General features: G+C 36.3%; 2 protein-coding genes across 8 annotated transcripts in view; one reads left to right on the top strand and one right to left on the bottom strand.

Annotated features, from left to right (window-relative positions):
* Positions 1-2126: 2126 nt before the first annotated feature.
* Positions 2127-15525, bottom strand: Gapvd1 (GTPase activating protein and VPS9 domains 1). Of its 3 annotated transcripts, none has more exons than XM_013311630.1 (31): positions 14949-15525; positions 14395-14618; positions 12925-13092; positions 12479-12691; positions 11951-12134; positions 11405-11590; positions 11048-11157; positions 10726-10866; positions 10150-10364; positions 9659-9776; positions 9158-9299; positions 8865-8971; positions 8624-8732; positions 8328-8451; positions 7910-8013; positions 7317-7418; positions 7162-7226; positions 6793-6937; positions 6591-6685; positions 5866-6516; positions 5651-5790; positions 5400-5571; positions 5032-5143; positions 4562-4782; positions 4285-4430; positions 4079-4168; positions 3858-3972; positions 3314-3461; positions 3126-3239; positions 2875-3039; positions 2127-2468 (listed from the first exon to the last, which is right to left on the bottom strand). In XM_013311630.1, exons 1-30 carry the CDS (start codon positions 15240-15242, stop codon positions 2893-2895), a joined length of 4902 nt encoding a protein of 1633 aa, XP_013167084.1. In that variant the 5' UTR covers positions 15243-15525; the 3' UTR covers positions 2127-2468; positions 2875-2892. The 3 variants fall into 3 exon arrangements, with proteins under 3 accessions (XP_013167084.1, XP_013167085.1, XP_013167087.1); XM_013311631.1 differs by having other exon boundaries at positions 2888-3039; XM_013311633.1 differs by having other exon boundaries at positions 10726-10863.
* Positions 15526-16077: 552 nt separating this feature from the next.
* Positions 16078-25870, top strand: part of hep (hemipterous) — a 12746-nt gene continuing 2953 nt past the window's right edge. For all 5 annotated transcript variants that reach the window (XM_013311574.1, XM_013311576.1, XM_013311575.1 and 2 more), the window contains exons 1-14: positions 16078-16356; positions 18765-18844; positions 19040-19183; positions 19328-19555; positions 19892-20071; positions 20326-20472; positions 20625-20701; positions 20932-21177; positions 21500-21598; positions 21743-21824; positions 22148-22248; positions 22421-22500; positions 22661-22739; positions 23104-23201. In XM_013311574.1, coding sequence (XP_013167028.1) covers positions 16215-16356; positions 18765-18844; positions 19040-19183; positions 19328-19555; positions 19892-20071; positions 20326-20472; positions 20625-20701; positions 20932-21177; positions 21500-21598; positions 21743-21824; positions 22148-22248; positions 22421-22500; positions 22661-22739; positions 23104-23201 — 1783 coding nt within the window. In that variant the 5' untranslated portion in view covers positions 16078-16214. The remainder of the gene's footprint in view (positions 16357-18764; positions 18845-19039; positions 19184-19327; positions 19556-19891; positions 20072-20325; positions 20473-20624; positions 20702-20931; positions 21178-21499; positions 21599-21742; positions 21825-22147; positions 22249-22420; positions 22501-22660; positions 22740-23103; positions 23202-25870) is intronic.

Raw genomic sequence — 25870 nt, 5'->3', positions numbered from 1 at the left:
TTAATTTTGTTTTGCAACCTGCACGTAAGTCAAAGATATATGGTCAAAAAACGCACATTGGGATAGCATGGTTGACTATGGCCTAGTGCCCTAATTTGGGTGTATTCCAAGCCTTTCGGGGATAACTGACGACAACATTAATTTCTGAATAAATGTAAGCAAACAGATATCCATAATTGTGTCATTTACCAAAAATAATTCACTGGTATCTTTACCACTTATGTATATAAATTTCATAAGGTAAAATAAAACTTTGGCTTATTGACGTGACTCAACCTTGACGCACTACGTAATCATCAAATAAAAAATTCGAGACAAACCCAAGTGAATACATTTTCATACCTCCCCATATTTCACATTAAATCTTCACATACAATCAAAATGGCACGCCCTGTTTTGATTTGCGTTTTACAAAGAAATTCGTATTCTACAATAAGATTAAAACTAGGCCAACATTTGTTATTAGAATAAAATATTGTAAACAAAACGAAGCTGATTTTAAACATTTATTTTTACAATGGAATAAATTATTTAAGCAATTAATCCTAAGCGTCTCCACTTACATTTTGTGCTGTGTTTAGAAAGAAAATACTGTTAGATAGAGACACAAAAATAAGCCGATATATCATAAATTGTACATATTCTGTACAGTAAAAAGATGATTCCATATTTACAAAGTAAAGCTTAATAGTAAGGAAAGATAAAAATTACAATATACTTAAAACAAAGTAAAAATCTTCACAATACAGATAATTAACTTATAATTGAATTTCTAAAGTCTACGCAAGTGATTAAAAACAAAATTGTGGTAATTATTTTCAAGATTCTATAAACTATAGTTAAATTTCTCTGATTAATTCGAATTTAATAAAAAAATTAATGCGAAATGACCAATGCCATAAGTTTTGTATACATACACAAAATTTTACCCATTTAACGAACTACGAAAATCACATAGGCAAGATCCAAAGATAATAAATCTATGTTCTTTTCTAGACTAAAGCCTCTTCAAGTTCCGCGCATGGGATTTTTTAATTTCGTTACTTTCCTGTAGTAATAAATTACAATTAATAGTTTTAATTCAATTACAATTGACAATTTTCCATGAAATTGTGTTTCAGTTTCAAATATCTGAGAGTTTCCATTAACATCCATCCAGTGGAAACTGAATTAATTGAACACATGCATATTTAGACTAAATAAAATTCGAGACTCATTTTTAAAATCAAATTTGCAGATATCAAATATCAAAAATATATACTCTGTCGTAAACAAGACAGGGTTATTGTAGCTTAAAATAATATCGCAACTATTCCATAGAAAAGTAAACAGATACTGCATACAGTGTTTAAATGTTACATATTGTCTAGAGCCAAAATATTAATAATACAAAACTCGAAGAACCTTACCTTTTCCATTCTCAACTACCTCACTCACATCCGTTTATATTTACTTTCCCTACGATTCTATTTCTTAGTATCACACATTCCGTTTCATCCAAAAATACAATTCCATGCTATCGAGCATTACAAAACCTTTTTCTAAAATCACAGTTATCAAATGACGAAGGAATATTATTTTAAATTTCACAAATCACATAGAAGAGTATACATTTTATGTTTATAAATAGAGATGGTATACATTTTACTTATTATTATGAAATGTTAGTTTACTTTGTAATAGTAATTCAAAATAATTTTAGATTAGCAAAAAAATTTTTTTTTGTTCCTTATTTTTTTTAAAACGATCTACATTACGAGATATACAGTTGGAATAATTAGTCTTAATTCTACGATACAAGAATAGATTATGAATAACATCTAAAATATATTTAGTTGTAAGCCGCTACATTGACATCGAATGCTATAAACGCTAAATGCTATAAAATGTTACGAATAATAACAGTTGCGGTCGTTTTTTTTAAACATTTGGCACAATAAGCAATTTATCTTTTGCCGTTTGTTTTTTTAAATTACTTTGGCATTATGAACAAATCCTAAATTCATATCTTTTTTTTTATATATACAGACGGGGGCAAACGAGCAGTGGGAACACCGAGATGTTCAATGACGCCCATGGACATCATCTAAATAATTTTTGGAAAATACACAAAAGCAAGCAAATTAAAATCAAGCATATAATTCACGAGTTATAAACGTTTTTTATATAATATTTTTGCTTATTAATTATTCTGGCTGTATGAACTTAGACCTTTGCCTATTTCATATAAACAGTTTTAAAAATATAAAAGTCAATTTGACATTGTCATTAAATAAAATTTTAAACACGACAGCAACCGTTATTCGAATGATAGATTAAATGTATGTATGAAGTTTGATTAATTTGAATGAGATATAATATAATGAGATACGAGTTATATAAAAAATGTTTCAAATCGTGAGCCGACGTTCACGGCGCGCGGAGCTGCGCAGGTACATTTCCAATTTTGCCCGGAGGAGCGCTGCATTCTGTTATATCATCAAAAAAATACTTCAATAAATAGTTTTTAGTACTTTTATATTTATGAAAATGAAGTAGACAAAAGAAATAAGGAATGAAGCAACGAAACACATGAAGCTGTATAGTGTTATTTTACCGCAATATGTATGGTTGACTGTATGTTTTATGTGTTAGGAAGAAAATCCGACACTGTGCCGGTGGAATGGGACAACATTAGCCTTACTAAAATGTCGACGTTTATGTTCTCTCAGTAATCATTCTGACACTTGACTTGGTAACAAAAGCCATTGGAGCCAAAGAATTCTGACTAATAATGTCTAAAAGTATGTATGTGTGTATATATGAATGTTTAATCGTATAAAGTTGTATGTGATATATGATTGTTTGTCTGTATAGTGTTGTGGGTGTAAGTACCAAGCGCGCTTGCCGGCGCTAGGAGTCGCCCACGTAGTCCATGGTCTTAATGTAAGCGACGGCAGCACAGAACTGCGTCCACCAGTACAGGGCTTCGCCAGACAGCGCCGCGCCTCCCAGCGCGTTCACCAGCTCTATGGTAGACAGCAGCGATGGTGGGTTCACCTGCAAATACCGGAATAACAGGTGGGTAATTTGGAAAGTATTGTAAAATTTACAGTTCGTATTTAAATGGTCTTTTTTAGTGTTACCTTGAGTATGACGTAGACGAGTACTGGGGTGAGGTCGTCTGCGGAGGGCGCGCTACCGTCGGTCAGCGCCAACACCGACATAATGGAGGATACGCAACGCATTATGCACGATATCTATTGACAAACGAATATATTTAAATTGGGTTCGTTACATGAAAGAGAAGGAAGATTTTGAAGAAGTTTGTGACCTTGTCGCGCGGTGTGCGGTATACAGGTAGATGGCGCAGCTGCAGCTGTGCGTGCGGGTAGGGCGCGGCCCACAGATGTCGCGGCGCGACGCCCGCACGCAGCGCGCTCGTGCATGCCGCCAGCCGGCGCATGTGCTCGCTCAGTACTCTATGCAACACAGATGGTGTATATTATATTAATGTAAAAGTAACAGAAATAACTTTGATTATATACGTAAAATAGATTAAATGAGAGATATTAACTAAACACATAATAAGTGCGGTAGTTACAGTCCCACAAGAATCTTATGGCGGTCAAAATATATGTGAACTAATAATGTCATCTTGACAACATCATATTTTGACCAATAAGAGAGCAATGTAATGTTGCCATTTTCAAAATTCGAAATTCTTTAAAAACATTACGCATGATATTATGATATGAAGGTTGATTTGTAATTATGTTTGGATGTATCAACTTAAATTATAAAGAACTCCTTCGTCAAAAAACTTCCATAAGATCCTTGTGGGACTATATTATCTTGTATAAATCTATGTGACTGACTGGTCGCGTGCGATGTCGCCGTCTCCATTGGGGAAGAGCACGTGCAGGTAGAGGCGAGCAAACGCCGCGCGCTCCACCGTTACCTCCAGCGCCTCCACCAGCGCGCTCGTCGCTCCTGCACAAAACAATATATTATTATAGTCAATATATCTAACTACAACACTCCATCTCATGTACCAAATAAAAGCTTAAACTTTGTAATTAAATAAAAAAGAACAAACCTTCCCATGAGGGGTCCGCCTTCAGCTCGGCAGTTATCAACCTGATGCTGGCAGTCAGTCTTTTCGCCTTCTCATCCATCAGCTCACCACCTGGAATTATGACAAATCACAATTATTACAGTAAAAAAAATAACTGAAATTAGCGTTAGATCCGAACGAGCCATACATTAGTGACCAGTGTATGTTGAACTGTGTGTAATACGTACCATTGAGTATGGCGTGGTTGTTGTGTGCGTGGTGGTGGCGCGCGAGGCGGCGCAGTGCGTTGCCGCGCTCCAGCTGCTCCAGCACGCGCGCCGCCGCCGCTGCACGTGCGCACGCCAAGCACTCCTCGCGCACCAACTTTATCTGACTGAAAATATAACTAATGTTAGAAAATATTGTACTACTATTCAGTGTAAATTAATATGAATTAGCTAGTACTGATTCGTTTTTTGAATTTCAGATAGTTAAACTCTATTAGTAAGTCTAAGATGCACTGACGCTCGCAGGTCATGTTGCGCATGCGCAAGCGCAGCGCGGCAGGAGGCGAGGTAGGCGGCGTAGGGACGACGTGCAGCTAGATCTGCCCGCAGCGCCGCCGCGAGCCGAGCTGCGCGCGCGCCCGCACCCCCCGCACCGCCCGACAGCGCGCGCCCCACCGCCGCGCTCTCCGCGCAGCCCCCCGCACGCACAAAGTCCACCAGCGATGTTGCTGTGCAACGCTACAAAACAAACATACAAAAAGTTTCACTCACTGTGGATTTTCAATGCCAGAAATCTCATAGAAACATAGTCATCTCCTTCGTTCTCCTAGAAAGAATTGAGACAACTAGTGTTTGTTCTGGTATGTGTTAGGTTAATTGAAGTCACAATTAGATACTAAATCACTTGATGAGTACGTATATCATTTGAAATCAGAGCTGCAGTTCTGGTATAGTATGGTTTTTTATAGTCGTGTAGTATTGACTTACATTAGGTACATATTCAACGCAGTGCATGTCAGTGTTGGAGAGCACGGCGCGCAGCCGACGCTTCATGCTGTTGAAAACTTCAGGGTCGTTGAGGTCCACCACGCCTTCGCATCTAAACAATCACCAACAAAATACCCATACTGTTATTGAATGTCTAAAAATTTTAGAATTTATTCAACCACCTATACATTCAAAGAAAGTTTAGATGAATGTATGAAAATTAGTTACTAGGTGTCTCCTGAAGGGTTAAACGTATCATTGGAATCCGGCATAGCTACATACATAGTCTGGAAAAACACAAAGGCTTCTAATGATTTTTTTTTAAATCCTGCATCGATAGCTAGTTTAAATTAAGATAGAAAGTATACCTATCCAGATCTGGATCGGGCAGGTCAGACATGCGGCGCGTGGGGCGGCGCGTACGGCCGTCCGAGCCCTTGCGCCGGTACTTGGCCAGGATGTCCTCCGAGCTGTCTCCGCCTGCCTCCAGCTCCGCGCGACCATCATCACTGCGACACTCCTCTTCTGCCAGTTTTATATCTGTCAATGAATATTGATGATTTCAATTATAAAAAAAAAGATAAGTAAAATAGAATGGTGAAATTATTTTCAAACGTACCGTTGCTATGGTGATGATGGGAGCGTCCCTTGGGTCGGAAGAATTTGATCTTGTGCAGCAGATTGCCGCCGGAGCGCTTCACGTTGTTCTTCAGCTCGTCCAGATTCCCCGCCAGGCCGTCCTCGCCACTCGCACGACGCCTTAACACATATAAATGAAGCTCACGCTCAGACAAAAAAAAACAATGTGATGAAGAAAAAAGAAGACTAATATACCTCTGTGACTTTTCAGCGGTGGCATCGAAGCTGATGCTCTTGGGTATAGCGCCGGTGGAGACGTTCTTGAGTGGCGGAGGGCTGACGCGGCGTTCCGTCACGTTGTCAGAGTTGACGTCCTGGCTGGAGCTGCGGTCGGACACCGAGGTCTCCGCGCTGTTCACCGACAGCGTGCTCAGCGACATGTTGCTCGTATCGCGCTTCCTCTCGATACGAGACGAACTTATGTTCACAATACTCGTCCGTATCTCAGACTTGACGATCCTATTCGTCAAGTTGTTAACCAAGTTCGCGGAAGTCGATATAGTGGCGGAACTCATTCGAGTCATTAAATCGGTTATCGTCGATCTCGATTCCGATTCGGGACGTTCGGTATCGATACCGGAATCGAATCGGCGATCGTACTGCGATACTGAGAGTGCGTTGAAGGAACTTTCGCTCGAGTTGAGAGATCTATCCATGAGATCGTTGTCGTCGAACGGTTTGGAAGTGGAAGGGTGGTCGTAGGGCTTGGAGGTGGAGGGGAGGTCGTACTTGGCGGGGAATGGGCGGGAGGAGCTCGGCTGCGGGAAGCTATCGTCCACCCATTGGCTAGTCGCGTCCGATTGGACTGTCGCGTCGTCGAGCGTCGACTCAGTTTGTGCGTTGTTGCTGTAAAAACATCAATATGTAAATAAAAAAAATGTATTTCCTACATATGTGTTTACTAATAAGGTAATACGTACCTATTCTGAGGAAAGTCAAACACGTCGCTGGGCAGCTGTGCGGGCGCCGAGGTGCTGGGGCTCTCGGGCGCTGACGTTGCGTAACACGTCATCACCTAGTTGAAAAAAAAATCTTATAAAATCTTCTTTGATTCATGGATCCTAAAATATTACTGGAGGCCATTACTAATAATGCCATCTCGAAGTATTGTTAAAAACATACAGGATATCCGTTAACGAGTATGCTCTTCCTGTTCTCAACGAAGGCGGCGTGCGCTTGCGCATTGGCTGCGTGCGTGTTGGCGTGCGCGAGCGGCGCCAGGTCCAGCTCTCCGCCGCGAGACAGCGCTGCCGTCGCACTCAGGTACCTACAAACATAAGTAACAATCAACATTTTATATCATAATAAATACGAATATCTGGATGGATGGATGTTAGAATGTATCTCCAGAACTCCTTACCGAATCTTACTGAAATTTGGCACATATGTAGAACATAGTGCTAAAGTTTTTTTTTTTTAATTCCGGCAAACGGAGTTGCGAGCGACAGCTAGTTTTTATAATAAACTTGAGTATCACTATTGAATTCTTACCGATTATTAGGAAGATATCGTGACGTATGCCTCGGACTGCCGGTGTCTGGTCTTTTGGTCCCGTTCTGTAAAATAATAAAAGATATGAATAACAGTTAATAAGAGGAGAAAGATGACTAGTCCTAGGTAGGTGGTGGGGGCAGGAGGTAGTGTACCTGGGACAATGGTTGTCGCAGCGCCTCCTCCTGGTGCGAGGGGCGACGCGGCCACGACGTGTCGGAGCGCGCCGCGACAGATACGCAGTCGTCTGTATCCACCTACCATACATACAAAATAATCAATACATACATACGTGGACTCTGTTTACAATGACCAATGTATACTAAGCGTGTAACGTCATACAAAGAAATTTGTAGAAAGAAAAAAAAATGTTCTGATTTAGTTAGTAAAATTTATTTTATAGAGAGATACAAGACAGGGATAAACCAATATAAACATCGTACGTAATAAGTACATACGTAGTTTTTTTTAACCCACTGACAAATAAGCGAAAACATAATTAACGGTTTCTTTTGTATTAAGGTTTACAATACTTATGTACGTATTTGAAATAATGTAAATAACAAATATATAAATATACTAGCTGTCGCCCGCGACTCCTTCCGCGCGGGATTAAAAATAGATGTTGTCCGAATCTCAGAGCTATTCAATATGCTCACAAAATTTCTTAAGAATCGGTCAAGCCGTTTCGGAGGAGTATGGGAACGAAAGTGACACAAGAATGTTATATATAAGATTAGGTATATACCTCTGTGTTGCGGTCACTGTCTGAGGCGAGCACGTCCATGCTCCAGGCGGACTCGCTCGCAGTCTCTGACACGTCGGGCGCGTTCGTGCTGCTCGTGCCGCCACCTGACGGACGATTGCACAATGATATCATTTAATTGTGTTTAAACATCAAATTAAATTTATTTGTTTAAAGACATTTTACTTATAATTCGTCTAACCGTGGGTTTTTATGACCAAAACATCAGTTTAAAACATATTGTAATTTTTGTATTGCCAAAGATAATGACTGGTATAACGATATGATTTATACAGAGATTTTAGTCTCAGAAACTTACGGTAAATTAATGTGCGAGATGACTCCTCAGTTAAAAGTTTCTTATCAATGATGAATATTTCGTATTTTATCATATTAATGGTTTTTTGTTGTCTATACTTGCCTTGGTTGGCTGCAACCTGGGTGTGCTCGCAGGAATCTCCGATTGTCTCGGAGTCGGAGGCCAGCACGTCCGTACTCCAAGTGTCAGACATTATGCTGATTGTTTCATCACCTTCCAGCATTTTCTGTAAAAATCCCACTAGTTCGATCACTAATTTATCTTTTATGGTAAATTTATATACATGAATTACCGCAAACAGAGAGGTTAAGTGATCATTATGGGTATACCTTAGTGCAGAAGAAGCAATTAAGAAAATTGTAAACTCTGAAAGGTATTTTACATCGAGGAAATCCTACCTTGATCTCAAATTTGCAGAATTTATCCTCGATATCATTGCGCGTCTGCTTGAGCAGCTTGGCCTGGTTGCTGGCAGCCTGCGCGCTCACTGGAGCGTTTGCGGATATCCTGCCAACAAATTATATTGAATATACATTACATTCAAACAAGTTCTTAAACAGCTTACAGCTGACCTAACATATAAGAAAATTAAGATTCAATTTTTTCTACAGTAATTATTGGTAATATTTGATTGCTGACCGTCTAGGGGGCGCGTCTCCTGCGGCGTCTCCGTCGGTGACTTGGGAGGAGGGCGTCTCGCGACCAGAGATGTTGGGGCTGCCGCGACCGCTCACATTGGCAGACACCTGGAAACAACGAGATTGTTTTCTCTTAATTATATAAAAATATTTTTAAAACTACTTAGGTGGGTAGGCAAAGGATTGCCTTTTCTGTTGTATGACGTATGTATTTCCTCTATCCCTGTATTTTGTTCTTAGAAACCCACGGTTAGCCGCTTACGCCTATTACGTATAGATAAACAATGATGTTACCATATCAGATAGGTTGTCGTTCTGGTCCTCGGTCTCGAGTTCGAGGCTGGAGGTGACGCTGTGGTTGGAGGCAGCCTCCGACACCGCCTCCAGGTTGTCCGATGTGTTACCCAGAGACACCTCGTCGTGCGACACTGAGAACCTAACAAACAAAGTAACATTCAAATTATAAACATTACTGTTCCAAAGATTTCTATAAAGGGATAGGCTCTTGCTTGGAAATAACAATTTCTGCTTCGTTCAGATTAAAACACACCTGTTGATGTTACGTGACAGTAAACACTTTCTATATTATTAGTCAGAATCCATTCCACCTCTAAAAACCGCTATCAACGCAAAAGTGACGAAAATCAAATAGGCACAAAATACTACGTCTTATAACCGGTCCATTTATAGAGGTATCGTATATAGACTTTAAAAAAGAGGTACGCAGTCTTGTAGTCATCTAAGTTAAGTCATACGTACGTACGCGTATGTTAGTGTACGTGTACGTATACGTACCTGGTGCGCTTCTGTACGGGCGTCTGTCCGGGCGCGACGAGCGCGGAGGCTCCGTCCTCCTCGCCCGCCTCCGGCCCCACGTAGTAGCACTCCAGTACTTTCGATTCCGGCATCATACCTACAACACAAATCAAGAAATAATAACACAATATCACACTGGCTCAAAAGACTTTTAGCTCAATTATTGAACAAGAACAGGAAAAAATAGCCTTCACCTATAAAAAATACAACCAACTTGTAAATATCTTTTAAACATTTGTTAAAAAACAAAATCTATGTTTATTACATTTAATTTTTATAATATATAAATAACAAAATTTAGATGAATGGATAAAATCTGGCATACATATAGAAAATAGTCTGGAAGAACACATAGACTACTAATTGTTTCTTTTTTTAATTTCGCGGAGATGAAGTCGCGGGCAATCACTAGTGTAGTATAAGAAAATCGTAAAAAAACAATACCAAAAACCAATAAAAATCATACATACCAACATAATCACTCTCTTCGGTGTTGGCCAGCTTTATGACCAGCACTTCAGGCACCTCCATATCCTCTTTATCACCGTTGACTGCCTTGTCTTCCAGCGAGGAGCTGGAGCTGGCGCTGCGAGGTAGCCGCGGCTTGGACACCTTGGCCAGGATACCACGCTTGCTGCTGTGACCGTTCTCTGACACCGTGTCTTTTGGCTCTGACGACGATGATCTATTGATAATATTAAAATTCGTATAATTTATATTGAAATAAAAATAACAAAATAAATCATTTAAATGTTAGCTATGTTATGCATCTACAATTGCGGTTGTCTATGGGCAGAAGTCGCTTCGATATTTCGGCGAATTCAGGTGGCCGCTTAACCATTTTATCATATATAAAATATTTTTATATGATACTAAATTACTGCTTATTTAGATGCAATTTAAATCATTTCCTATCAGAGTTGTATTATGGTCCTTCGAGCCGGATAATCTATTGAAATAACATAAAAAAGCCAATTTCTTTACTTTGATATATCAATAATGGTTATTAACTTAGTATTTCTGGTAGTATATACATATATACGTACTTGCAGGCGAGTAGGGCGTGCAGGTCGGGCACTTTGCGCAACAGGTCGTGCAGCCGGGCGCGGTAGTTGGGTTCCATGGTCTGCATCAGCGCTGCGAGCCGCGCCGCTCCCTCCGCACTCTCGCTCTCACTGCCCTCACTACTGTTAAACACAACACATTTATTAAAGTAGGTTCCCATTTCTATAACATATAAAAAATATGTTGCCATATCCCTCATTTTCTTTTAGAAAAAAAAAGTTTTTTTTATTTTCTCTATTTTAATGCAATTTTATTATAAATGAAAACATTATAAACATTTATGTAAAACTTTAAAAAATGTACCTAAATCCAGCTGCCTCTGCAACCGGACCAGAGCTGTTAGATTCTTCAGATGTGTTAATACTCGGAGTGTTATTGTTTAACTTGGATGAGATTCGTTTCAGAAATGTTATCTGAAAGAAAAATTAAATCACATGTATTATAAACTTATGCAACTACAAAAAAATGGCGCATTAATAAGACTATTTAAGAAAAAGAAAACCCTATGACTCTCAGATGATAAATAGGAAATTACCAATCACCAACATCGGTTCAGACATTTATGCTACAGGGGTTACAAAATAACTTACATACATAAAAACCTGCATACATACAGTAAGTAGTAAAAAAATAACAAAGAAAAAAATAAACAAAACTGACCAATAAGTGTGCATCGTGGGGCGTGAAGAGCGCTATAGTGGTGCGTGGTGGTACGTCAGTGCGCAGCGCGTCCGCCTGCGAGGGTGCGGGTGCGGGCGCGCACGCATCCGACATCACACTCTCTATCAGCGACGACACGCAGCTCCGATCAAACTTTGAATACAGGTCACGGACTTTTGGATCCACCTGTATGTTGAAATTGGACTTTGTTATTGTGGTTTAATACTGTCGAAATAGTCATATAAATGTGTATGTATGGATGTATGAATCAATGGATGGATGGACGTTTGTTTAAAGGTAGCTGCAGAACGGATGCATGGATCCCGTTAAAATTTCATAGGATACATTCTGTTCCAGACAAGAAGCTATTCAGTTTTTTTTTAAATTCCGCGCAGACAGAGTCGCAGGCGGCAGCTAGTAATAAAATAAAACATATTCAAAAATTATATAAAATCTTAATTTGAACTCGATGGCGTTATTTTTATATTTTTTTAAATCGATACCAACATATTATGTGACATCAACATTTGCGGACATAGTACCGACCTCCTGGTAACAGTTGAGGCAGAGCACCTGCAGGATCTGTGCGACCTGCATGAGATTGAATCGCGCCACGTAGGAGACAGGCACGTCGACCACACCGTATGCCTCGGGGCTCACCACAGCGGGGCAGATCAGTTGACTCAACACCAAGTCTGTACAGATCGCGTGCAACTCACGCTCGCTTGTCCTACACAACAACAGTAAATATTATTTTAAAGAAGCATATATAACTAAGTAACTACATACTAAATAAGTCAAGACAGCACAAACATTAATGCAAAAAACCTCTTTAAAGCTTTAACAAAATAATTCAAGTCATAATAACTACTATATTAATTCCCGGTAAACGAAATTAAAAAAATAAAAGCTGTATCAAGCATGATGGAACAGTCATAACCTTGACCTGGAATATTTTTTAACAGCACTTATTCCCTAAATATGACAAGCAAACAGTAAAAGATACAGCCCCGAATATAAAAAAATAAAGTCCTAAAGTACTGTAATTTATTGTAGGTTCTTGTGCCCATTTACCTGGAATGTTGCTTCAATAGATGTACAATCTGCTGCACAATCCATGCGATGGCTGCAGGGAAGTTGGGCCAGTGCTCCTTCAGCGAGGCGATAAACTTGCTGGTCAAGTTGTACAGAGACTGCACCGTCCACTTGCGGTACCGGGCCACCTTCGCTGGGTACTCATTGCTATTTGTTTGACCAAACTTCTTGAGACGATCCGATGCTGAGAATCTAAAATATAAATTATTTTATATTTTATCTCTGAGTACGAAATTCTTTTACTTCGACTTAAATGAACTGTTGTATTTCTAGGGTACTCGAACTTAGGTAAATGAAATGATACATATCGCTTTCTTACTTTAATAGCACAAGTCAGAAAATTAAAAAAAATTTAAAGCCTTGTAGTTGACTCAAGACTCAAGGTGCAGATGACATATAATTATAGAAAGATATAGATATATTACCTCTCCATGGCCTTGTCCGGGTCTATGTCGAGGAAGAACTCGTCCTCGTGCAGCACAGCCATGACGGGTGCGTGCAGTGCGGCCGCGAGGAAGCGGCGCGCCGGCGCGTGCCCGTCGCGGAACGTGGAGCACAACGACGCCAGCGCACATTTGCTCGTGCGGAACAACCTTACATACAAATACATAATATCAGATATATACATACAGAAATAATATTTCTGACATATTATCAAAAACTCATATTGTAAAGTGAAAGTATTTGATTGTTACAGATTAACTTAAAATCCATTACTCAAGACTAGTCATCTTACTCAATATTATAAACGCGAAAGTTTAGATTAGTCTGTCCCAAAGTGGGCGATAACGCCACCTTGCAGGTCTCAAGTTGCGGGTTATAGTAAAAGTTTCATTTAGAATTCTCCATTAAAATACATATATATATATATATTTTCATATATTTAAAAACCACTGTAACTTCAAATTAAATTAATTAATTATTGTGACCTATATATTTTTAAATATATGAAAATATGCGGGCGCTAAAAAAATATTTATTCTCAAAGTGGGCAGTAGACAAAATAAGTTTGGGAACCACTGGTTTAGATGGATGTTTGTTTCAAGGATCTCTGGGCAGCGCAACAGGTCTTGATAAAATTTGACACAGATGTAGAACACAATATGGTACACATATAGGGTATTAAGTTTTTTTTTTATTTTGTGCGGACGGAGTCTGGGGCGACGACTAGTAATTTATAATTCAAAAAATATTAATCTTAAGAGTTAGTAACACATCAAAAGTAGAGAAACAAGATAGAACATCTCAATAATACTTAATCACATTTCTTTATTTAGTAAATATTCTTTAGTACAATTTTTTTTCGAAAATATAAATTGAGGCAATAAGATAATTCGTAATAATGACATTAAAACAAAATTACGATACTTCCTGCTGACATTGAGTCAAGTGCGCGTATGTACCGGCCACATCCTGTGGGTTGCAAACAATTGATTGTGCCGTTTTATTAGGATGTGAAAGCAAACGCTTATAACATTATTAAATTGTAAAAGAAGTTAGCTTTGAACAATGTACTTCTCAATTGTTTTGTTAATTGCCTTGAGTATATTATATACTCACAAAATAGTGATAAAAATTTGTACACAATTTTAATGTAAACTCATATATACATTAAAAGGTAATAAGGATTATAGGAAGGCCAACATAGATTTCGAAACCTATTGCAAATATAATCATTGTTTTAAGGCTTAGGTCATTGACTTCTTCGTAATATGGTAATAGATAGCATATTAATTTAACATGTAGGCTTCTCATTGTTTTACTCTCAGCAATAAAAGTGGCCTGCTCTATCAACTGATATTAAAAAAATCCTAATTATAATGAGATAGTTATTTAAAGCTATTTATTATAATGTAAAAACATAGTAAAAGCTATCGCTAGCAAAAAATACTTACTTCCTTGGATCGCTTGAAGTTGCCATTTGGTGTTTGATCAAGGAACGTATGACGGCGAGCAAACGTGTTCTGTCCGTAGTAGAACGGCAGCTGCCATACAGGCCTGCTATCAGGAATGATGGCAGGGACTGTGGCATGTGATCTTCTCCGAGTATCAAGCTCAACGCAACTAGATGGGGTGTGTCTCGAAGCCATCCTAGAAGCTCGCCCAAGGCAGTTGCTTCCTAAATTAATAATGTTGCTAGTTAAGAAATCATCTATTGTTTGAAATGTATAAAAGTGGACAAAATTGGTAATCCATTTTTACTAAACGAAAAGTATAATAGAAATATTGACAATGAAACAAAGTGGGTGGATACCAATTACCTACAATACATCAGTGATAAGAAAATAATCATAAACAGAAGTTGTAATTGTTAGAGTGAGGAAAATATTGATTTACACCCACCATTGGCATTTTCAGTATCTAACACAATATTTTGCAACCAATGCACCATCTTACGCATTTTTTAGCTTATATACCACTAAATTAAATCATTTATGTTCTAACGTACCTTATATCTCAAGACCTTGTAAGCATCTATAAAAGCTGTGCTCTCTAGTAAGCTTGCTCTCTGGCAGGCTGCTATGGATTCAGCTTCACATCGAGATGAAATAAGGTTCGTTAAGTTCTGTCGTTGCATAGAACATATCCATGCAGCCTGTAGCAATTCCTGCACAGTTTTCTCCACTTCCTCATTAAGATTTTGAAGCAGCTGTCGCTCGGAATTGATGAAAATTTTCTCCCTACGTAGCTGATTCGCTAACTCCGCAATATTCATACAGCCCTCAGATGTTGGCTGCATCATTCTTGCAATTAATCACATACACTTATAAATGACACATTTTATTTTTACTAAATAAATAAAAATATTCACGTCATTTCACAAAATCCTTTTAGATCTCACTTGATTTTAAAAGTCAACAAAGGACAACAAAAACAATTGGAACATACGACACACTAATATTTCATCGATATTTTTTTACCGTAAGACATCGGGATATTTAAATAATTATTAATATAATTTTTGTACACTTATTATCAAATAGCAAAAAGAAAGATGCAAATCGTTCGCAAAATGAGACGAAATCGACATGAGCATTAATGATTAGATGAATGAAAAGTCATCCGTTCAGAAATATACAATTCGTTCATGACGTATGACGTAGTAAAATATCATACAACCGGCATAGCGAATCCCGATGAAATAATCGTTAAATAAAATAAATATCAAGAACCTAAAACTGCAAACTCCAACATACATTTTACCTATTACTACTCTTATTTAAAATTAAGAAACGCCATTCCCTTTAGTACTTATAATATTATTTTACTTGTATTAAATTAAACTTCGCAGCAATACCTCAGCAATACAAAGTCTTGATCTTGCTCTTTTTAATCTTAATCCTTTATAAAAAGGATCAAATATAATCGACAGTAACCTTGTTACTAGAATGCTTTAACATTATTTTCAGTTTTACAAATTACTGAAAATAGTACCATAGACATCTTTTTATTTTTAAAAGTTTGAGATCATGTAGACCAAGCCTTATCGCAGTTGTAAAGAATGAAAGAACGAACCAAACGAACGGAGAATTACATAAATAAAGATTAAAAATGAACGAATCGTGTTTTACTAGAAGTGAGTGATGGTTTAGAATTAGAAGGAAATCTTTGGACTGCTCACTGCAAGTCTTTTCATAATTTTCTTGTAAATATTATAATAGATGTTTAGATTTAAGTACTTAAATGTGATTCGTGAAAAATTATATTCGTTACAATGTCAAATAGTTCAATTGATGAGAAATTGAAAGGTTTGCAAGAACGATTTCAAAATGAAATGCGTACGCGGGGAGATGGTGGTTTACAGAACCAAGGTGGTCTCGGAACACCTAAGTCTGGAGGCCGGAAGTTTAGACCCCGTAAGTCTATTTGTTGCGATAAGCCTTTTTATTAATAGCATTAGTTTTCCATTACAGGATAATGTTCTCATTACATCTGTTTTGTGCCATAACATTCTGTTTCAAATTCATAAATTATATGTTATAAAGTATATATTTTGATAGAATTTGCCCAAACATCTCCATAAATAAGATGTAAGATTTGCTGTCCTATAAAAAAAAGTGTTGGGGTTTTATGTAAGCAATGTAGCATATGCTTACAAATTGAGGTTGATATTTGTCAATGTTAGGTAGGATCTTTGATATAACTTTGGGTGCTATTCACGCCGACAGATTTTCAATCGGAGAGCAGTAACAATGTAAATAGATTATTTGCATAACTTGGCATTGAAGACACTGTGGGTGGTGTGCAACCAGACAAGCATACAATTTTAACTATATGTGCATATTTATTGTGTCAATAGACACCATTGTTTTGAAAGGAATAACATTAACTATGGTATTTGGCAAAACATTCTGTATTGCTAAGTTTAACTGCATAAATTACTGATAGCCACTATGGAGTCAATGAAACTTTTTGCACTTCTCCACATTAACTAATTTCATTTTCATGTTTATTCATTGTAATAACTGAAACTACTACTGTATTTCTCTCAGATATTTAAGGGTTATTCGACAAAACTCAATAATTTCGATAAAAATCCTTTTCAAATGGTGGAATTGGAACACCTTTGTATTTGTTAACCACATATATGGTAAAAAGCACATAACAATAAGAAAATGTAATAAAACTTAGTAATTCTTAAGAACAAATGATATAAGTTTTAAATAAAAAGGTTCAATATACTAACATCATATAATGTAAAAACACATTGTCCTGCAGAGTTTGCATTTGTATGTACTTATTGTTATTTTTAAATTAATCAAAGCAAAGTTTATTTTGTTTATTTATAGAATTTTAATGTTGAATAATTAAATGTATAACATATTGTAATAAATATTATATGTTAATACAACTTTTCATTATACCTTTTATTTTATAAATATTTAAAATTGCAACAAAATATTTTCTTTTACACAACACATACAAGATCGGAATTAGGAAAAAAAGATGTGGAGAAGTTGCTGTATACCATATTCATTGCTTTTTCATATTTTAAAATTAGTAGACCTTATGAATATAATGTCATAATTTTATAAGATTTTTTTTGTCATAAAAATATTAGCAGATTTTTTTTTGTAAATTTACTAATATTTCTTTTACCATTCAATTTAAGCTCTAGGCTTGTGCTAGAATATAGTTCAGGACAATAGTCGAATGTCGAGATTCAAACCCCCGACCTTGTGATCAGAAATCCATACCCTTAACCATTAGGCTATTGACGCTTTTTAGATTAAATAACTACTTTGCTTTATAGCAATATATTTGTATTGTATAATAACATTTGTGTTGATAATACAACATAACAGTTATTACATACATTTTACATATAAACCCCATACTAAAACATTATACTTCTACTTCTTACTAATATCATAAATGCAAATGTTTATATGGATGGATGATTGTCTGAAGGTACCTCCAGAACTGCAATTTGGCATTTCTTCCTGAAATTTGGCATAGATATAGAACACAACCGGGAAGAATACATAGACTATTAATAATTTTTTTTTAAATACCATGTGGACGGATAATATTAGTTATTGTTGTACAAAAGTGTCTGTTGTCTTTACAACAATTTATTTGCATAACAAATATGCTATTAGATATATTTACACAATGTTTTAAAGATATGAGTTCATACAGTATCCTCTTTACATCACATATAATTAAGAAATGCTTTATTACCTTTGACTCAGATTTACGAATGATGCCATCATTTATTTTCATTATTCCATTTCTTGAAGTATTGACTCACTTCGCATCCATTGGGATGTCATCTACTTTATGGTAATGACATTGAGGGTCAAAGTCTTTATTAATAACTAGCTGTCGCCCGCAACTCCGTCCGAACAGAATAATAAAATGAAATAGTAGCCTATGTCTTCCAGACTATATGTATACCATATTTCGTTGATCTGTTCAGCAGTTTTAGAGATACCTTCAAACAAACATTCACATTTCTTATAGTAGTATATGAGTAAAATTAATATGCTTCCTGTGTTTATAAAGATGTTCAACTATCCTTGGAAATGGCTAAACCTAAATGAATTCATTATCATTTAGGGCCCTTAAATTAATAGTACAATGTTGATTAAAGGTTGTCTTGTCTTGGAGAAGCATTGAAGTATATTAGTGAATGTACAATTTTATTTTTTATCTAAATGAAATTTTCTTGATAATCAATTCAAATAGATTTGGAGAATGGTTGGAGACCTTGGTTTATGGTGAATTTGAAGAATAATAATGTGTACTCTTCCTTTTCCAGTGTTCAATAGAGATATACCATTACCACCGAGATCACCTCAGGCAACAGAAACTGAATTCCGTATGCGGGAAGTGTACAAGGTATATTTACTTGATAATTAAAAAAATATTATCATTGGTTTATGATCTTTTAAGTTCTTTGCAGTAGGTAAAGCTACATATTATAATAATTAACTTAATAAATATTATTTAAGGCTAAGTTAAATCGTGTTATAATAGATTATTCTAATACTTTAGATTTGTTCTGATGTAAACTGACTGTATTCTCTGTTGTAGGTGAGTGGAAAGTTAAACGTGGGAGGTGTGGAGTACCGTTCCAGTATAGATGAATTACAACACATGGGTGAGCTCGGCAGTGGTACATGTGGGCATGTTGTCAAGATGTTACACAAAACTTCCGGAGCTGTCATAGCTGTTAAGGTAATAGACATAAAATTCTTTATATGTATACATTTTTTAAGTAGATGCCATTGATATGGGACAGATATTTTAAAAAATATTGAAAAAAGGTTGAAATTAAGATAATAGTGATCTACTAAGCTACCTTTAATTCTGCTTTTCCAGCAAATGCGACGTTCTGGTAACTCTGAGGAAACCAAACGAATTTTAATGGACTTGGATGTGGTTGTTCGGTCACACGACTGTCCATACATTGTGCGCTGCCTGGGCTGCTTTGTGACGGACGCGGATGTATGGATATGTATGGAACTGATGGCGTCATGCTTCGATAAGTTACTCAAACGTCTTGGTGCTCCGATACCTGAGGCAATACTAGGCAAAGTCACTGTTGCAGTAAGTATTACGGATGATAAGATCTATTGTATATATCAATTCATTATCTGTGGGTTTCCGAGATGAAAAGCTCACTATACAGTGATCTCTGTATTTCATCTTTGACACAATAGAGATAGTATTATGTTTTAAGTGGGATTTTATTTTCAGAAACCAACAGCAACTGTCATACTCAGATGTTTTATTAAACGTTAATTTTATATGGAAAGTATTTGTTACTATTGTTTAAAAGCCCTTGGTTTTAATCTAATTTTTCTAATTAAATTTTAATTATTTAATTAGATATAAGAATGATTAGGCAAAAAGAAGTTTTTAACACAGGGTGTTCATTTACAGACGGTGAAAGCGCTGTCATATCTTAAAGAGAGTCACGGCGTGATCCATCGTGACGTGAAGCCGAGCAACATTTTGTTGGACGAGCGCGGCAACGTGAAGCTGTGCGACTTTGGCATCAGCGGCCGTCTTGTAGACAGTAAAGCAAAGACAAGGAGTGCAGGATGTGCTGCGTACATGGCTGTAACTATATTTGATAATTATTATTCTTTTTTGTTATTTGTAATAAGGTTCAATGTCTAGTATTTCTTTTTAATCTTTATTGCTCAAGTTTTTTTTTATCTACGTCTACCAAACATGTTTTTTTTTGTTTAAGCTTTTTTTAATTGTTAGTAAATTATATAGAATTTGTATTTTTGCTGTAGATTTATGTTGGTGGTCTTTACGAGATATAAATTAATAGCGAAAAATCAAAGAGAATTACTTTTTGTTGACAGCCTGAACGGATAGACCCTCCTGACCCCAGTAGACCGGACTATGACATTCGAGCAGATGTGTGGTCTCTTGGTATATCCCTAGTCGAGCTCGCCACCGGTGTGTTCCCCTACAGAAACTGTCAAAATGACTTTGAAGTCCTTACGAGGGTGAGTTATTCTGTTCACGATTTTTTTTTAATTTTTTTCATACAAAATTATAACGATAGCATAAATAATCCATAAAGGTTTTAATCCTCTTTGTTTAATTCTGTAACTTTGTGATAAGTTTAAAAAGTTTGTTATTTTTAATGTATTTTTAGGTAATAGCAGATGATCCCCCCCAGCTGCCAGATACCAGCGATTTTACACCTGAATTCAAGTCTTTCGTATCTCAATGGTAAACAATATTATTTTAATACTTTTAAGAAAACAAATAATCGATTTCAATTTATTTTTATAGTTTCGCCGGTAACTCCATATGCATGGAATTAAAAAAAAACTATTTTTTATAGTAATCTACGTATTTTTCTATACTATGTTCTATATCTATACCAAATTTCTTCACTAATTAATTAAATTAAAAACATAATGATAATATAACTAAGATTGTTATTTTATTTATCACAGCCTGACAAAAAATTACCGTCAGCGTCCAAAGTACCCGAAGCTCCTGGAACATCCGTTCGTAGTGAAATCATGTCGCAGTAACGTGTCTGTGGAGGAGTGGTATGCCACGCTGCCTAAGAGTGGCGCTCCGCCTTCGCCCGCATCGCCCAACGGACACTCCAGCCCGCCCACCCCACAACCCATCAGGAACTTCGTCACCAGCGCGCACCACTGGTCTCCTGACCAGGTCACACCAACGCCTGGACGGTTAGTTATCTATACTAATATAATAAAGTGTAAACACACTTGTAATAAGACAGGATTGTAGAAACCACGGGATATATTTTTTTAAAAATCATTTTTGTAATAAAAAGCCATAACCTTCAACTTGCTTTAGGCTATATTTTGACGTCACTAAACTTACTGGATGTGTTAATTGATCACTAGATGGCGCTGGCAAATGGCTATTAATTTTCCTTTAGTTTTAATTCAGAAATTATCGAAATATGTTATGATATTTGACATTTATTTCTGCAAGTTTGTAAACTAATATGTCCTTCAGTTTAAAGGTTTAAAAAAATGTTTTCAGAGCGAGATGGGCGTCGCCATCGCACGCGGGTGGCAGCAGCTCGCAGCCTGCCAGCTTGGAGACGGATTTCTCCAATCATTCGCCTTACCCCAGGCGCAGGTATTTAAATATTTTATTTTATTTGAAACTCGTTAGAAAAATTATTCGAATAGTCATAAATATGATATGTTATATAGATTTGAATGGATTAAAAATGCTGTAAATAAGTTCAGTCGTTATTTTGAAAGTGATGTTGTGTTTCAGAACGATAGAGGCGTGCGCGTCACCGCCGCCGCCCCCCGTGCGCAGAGTTTCCGCAGAGAACCGCTGGAGGGCGTCACCTGCTGTAAGTCTTCTTGCTTTTACTAATATTATAAATGCGAATGTTTGGATGGATGTTTGTTAGTAGTTATCTCCAAAACTGTTCAATGGATATCGATTAAATGTAGCACAGATGTAGAACATAGTTTGGAAAAACACGTAAGCTTCTTACTATGTTTTTTGCCGTACCGCGCAGACAAAGTCGCCTGCGACAACTAGTATAATTTTTGTTTTTTTTTGTAAGATTTCACCTTTTAAAAAAGATATTTTGTTGCTGAAAACGGCGTACTAAAGTATGTAGGTATCTCTTTCTTGGTGGTCTTTCTATCAAATATTTTCAATTTGCAGAGTTCAGGCAACACGAGTCCTATAGTGCTGCAGAGGTTCTACCATCAGAGTCAGCAGAGGAGATCCAGGGTCGACCTGCATTCTACACCTAGGCATAGAAGGTACACAATGATTCGTTATATGACAATTACTTTTCACACAAATAACTATTAGGTATATTGTTATGTATTGGCATTTTATATAACCGTATAATAAATACATTGTCTGTACCTAATTCTGTATTTTTTTATTTATTCTAAGAGAATTATTTCGAAAAAAAAATAACTGTTTCAGTTTAAGCAGAGAACACAGCACCGGGAGATCTCCTGAGCCACCACCGAGAACTAACAGACATCATATGTTAGGACATGATGGTGAGTGTTTTAAAAAACATAAAAATGTCTATTATTTTTTTTATTCTTTGACACTTTTGTCGTATCTGAGATGTCTGATTAATCTTTGTCATATATATTTTATTAGGGTTCCTTTTTTTAGAAGTTATGAATAATTTTTTATCTGTATGTATAATTTCAGCGAACGGCAGCTCGGAACTGGAGCCCCCTCCACTGCACGAGCGGTTACATCCTCCCTCCCCCCTACTGCTTAGTGACAGGTAATTGTTTATTGTAACTAGCTGTCGCCCGCGACTGCGTTCGTGCGGGATCACAAAACACTTAATTAGTAGGCTATGTGTTCTTCCAGACTATGTTCTATATCTATGTCAATTGTCATCCATCCATCCATCCATATAAACTTTCGATTGACAATTATTTTATAAAAATATAATTACTGGATAAGCGAGAAACCTCTTTAAGCGAGAGTCATTGTATGGTAACTACGTTTAAAGCGAGAAACTCTGATTGAAGAGAAATCCTGTATAAGCGAAACAAAATATTGCCATCCCTTTGTACTGGTACTTCTCCAATTTTGACTTTATTCAACAAAACAGATCTAAATGTTTTTTTTTAATTTGCCAGATTGTCAGAAGGACGCAGTCAAAGTCTGACGCGTGCGGAGTTACGCAACGGATATCGGTCTGACGTCGCGACACCGAACAAACATCATGACGATCAAGGTAAACTTCATACAACACTCATACATACATACATACATACAAACTGTATAACAGTATATATGAATTTTATTTGAAATTTATTTGTTTTTTATCTGGTAATAAAAACTTTATTTGTAAATAAAGTCGAGGGCAGCCAGCCTTTGTGAATATTTGTTTAATGATTATAATGATTGCTGCGCTTGCCACTCTTTCCTTTGCCGTTCACTTTGTGTTGGATAATGATTGTATTATATTAATTTTTATACAATAACTAGCTGTCGCCCGCGACTCCGTCCGCGCGGGATTAAAAATAGATGTTGGCCGATAAGCAGACCTACTCAATATGCTCAGAAAATTTCATGAGAATGGGAACGAAAATTGTGATACGAGAATTTTATATATAAAATATTTATTTTTAATTTAAAAGTAAATATCTAACTGTGGTATCAAATTTTGTGTTTAAAAAACAAAACTTTATTTTTTTATCTTTCGATTTCTATTCTATAAATATCAGCTATATCTTTAGTATAATTTATTTTAATTTTAGTATAATTTTTATTTATAAAATGGAGATTTATTTAAGTTTTTTTTGTACTTGAAATGTATTTATGTAGTCGGCGGGGGAACTGTCGCGCCCCCGATAGTACTATTAATATAAAATAATGATATAATACAATCATTTGGTGTCATCTTCCATCAAATCTCATGTTACTTTTACATTTATCCATCTCATTAAATGTACGGGAACAGTAAACTCGAGTGCCAGCAAAATAACTCGCGCTTTGCTTCGCAGTTATTCTGCTTAAGATAATGGGATTCAAGAAAAATGTAGAAATAATTTATTTTATTATAAACCTACCTTTTTCTTTATATTTTGAGGGTAGTTGTTAAAATAAGGGGATGTGAGGAAACACGTTTTGTAATTTAAAGCTAAACTAACAATTGCAAATTGTAGTATCAAGTATTTTAAGTTTGATTATGTCACTTAAATATCATTTTTGTCGTGTCATTTGTATGTTGTTTCTTTCGTTCTCTTTGACAAAAAAGAGATGGCAATATATACAGAACCTAATAAGAGAGAGGCCAAGAGATATTTTTCTCATTTTAATCCATCATTTTATATCATAAGATGGCAAACGCCGAGCGGTCACCGGAAATCGCTGAAATAGCGAAGTGACCGTTGCCCATAGACACTCAATTGCATATGCGTTGCTTACCTTTAATCGAAAGAGTAGAGGATGCACAGGAAGAAAATATTTTTCCTTTCCATGCATCTTCTCATCCGGAAAGTCCACTTCCACTTCCGATCCTTTCCTTTTAAGAAAATGGGTAGGAAGGGAAAGAGGACTAAATTAGGCGTAAGGTCTCCTTATCGAGGTTCTGTATGAATGAAAGTACTCATGATATGTAAATAGGCATTTACTATGTTTTTATCACTTTCTCGCCACATTATTATTTGCACAAATATTTTGCTATATTTTTTTGAAGAAATAAATTATTATTACAGTAAATATTTGATAAAATTTACATTTAAAAGTGACGTAATCTAACTTCCATCACAAATGAAACGTAAAATTTTACTGTTCTTTGATGTGTTGTGTATATTTGTTGCGAACTGAGGGGACATATTCATTGTATTTTATATATATATATATATCTGAAAAAAATCATTAACCAAATAAAATTTAAAAAAAAACTGATTTTGGTGTAGACCATCGACAATTAGGATTTTTTTTTCATTTAAAGTTTTTATGTAGTTTAGAAGTTGTCTCAGTTTGTTAACAATAGCTGTGCTTCTGCCGTTGTCCTCACGCGACCACATCGCCTGTCCGTCACGCCTCGCTACACTAAACACAACCCTAACACCTCGCTAATAACGGCTAAATACGCTAAACACGCTTCAGAAGAACGGTCTATCCAGTCTACGTAGTGTTTGGACCGCTTGATGCCTTCCAAAATATACTCTATTGGTTTTATATTAAGAGTTAAATTTGTTGTACACTGGAATTTTTGCGAGATTTTTATTGTTCGTCAGAATTTGTATTGGTAAGTTACTGCAATTTAATATATTTCAAAATTAAAAAAAAATAAATAAAATGTGTTTATAAATCGTTTAACTTAAAAATATATACATCATAAAATTATATAATTGCGCCGTAAAATAAAATAATCAAACATTGATTATAAAAATTATAATTTTTTTTTTAAATATTAACTAACTATAAAGGTATAGAAAATAAATAGAAAAATAACTATAAGATTAAATAAATATGCAGTAAAATGGTGAGCGGTCCAAACGGTTGTATTTGAATAGCTTTTAGTAGCAAGGTGTGGGTGACCATCTGTCGTCATCAGTCTGTCCTGGCTTGGTGCCGCTGTAGCCGCGCGGCGTCCTCTGCCGTCTGCCGGCACTATAGAGAGCTCGCTCCTTGAGGTACGATAATATTATAAATGTCCTTGCTCCAAGATAAAAAAGCCGCGCCATTTTTCGGAACTAAAGTTATTTTACAAAATATTTGCTAGTTATTTTTTTTTCAGCATTCTAAAGTCTAAAAAATTAATGATTTTGATAACGATATTTGAATTTGCTCATTATAATTGTGTGATTCGAATTGGTGCAATGTAACTCATGGATCGGGCTCTTGTTGAGTGGTGAGCGTGTCGCGTGAGGGTGTGGGGCGGGGCGGGGC

Source organism: Papilio xuthus, unplaced genomic scaffold (genome assembly GCF_000836235.2).
Source record: "Papilio xuthus unplaced genomic scaffold, Pxut_1.1 DF827680.1, whole genome shotgun sequence".
Lineage (NCBI taxonomy): Eukaryota > Metazoa > Arthropoda > Insecta > Lepidoptera > Papilionidae > Papilio > Papilio xuthus.
The sequence above is the reverse complement of the archived record's forward strand: the minus strand, read 5'-3'. Positions and strand labels throughout refer to the sequence as shown.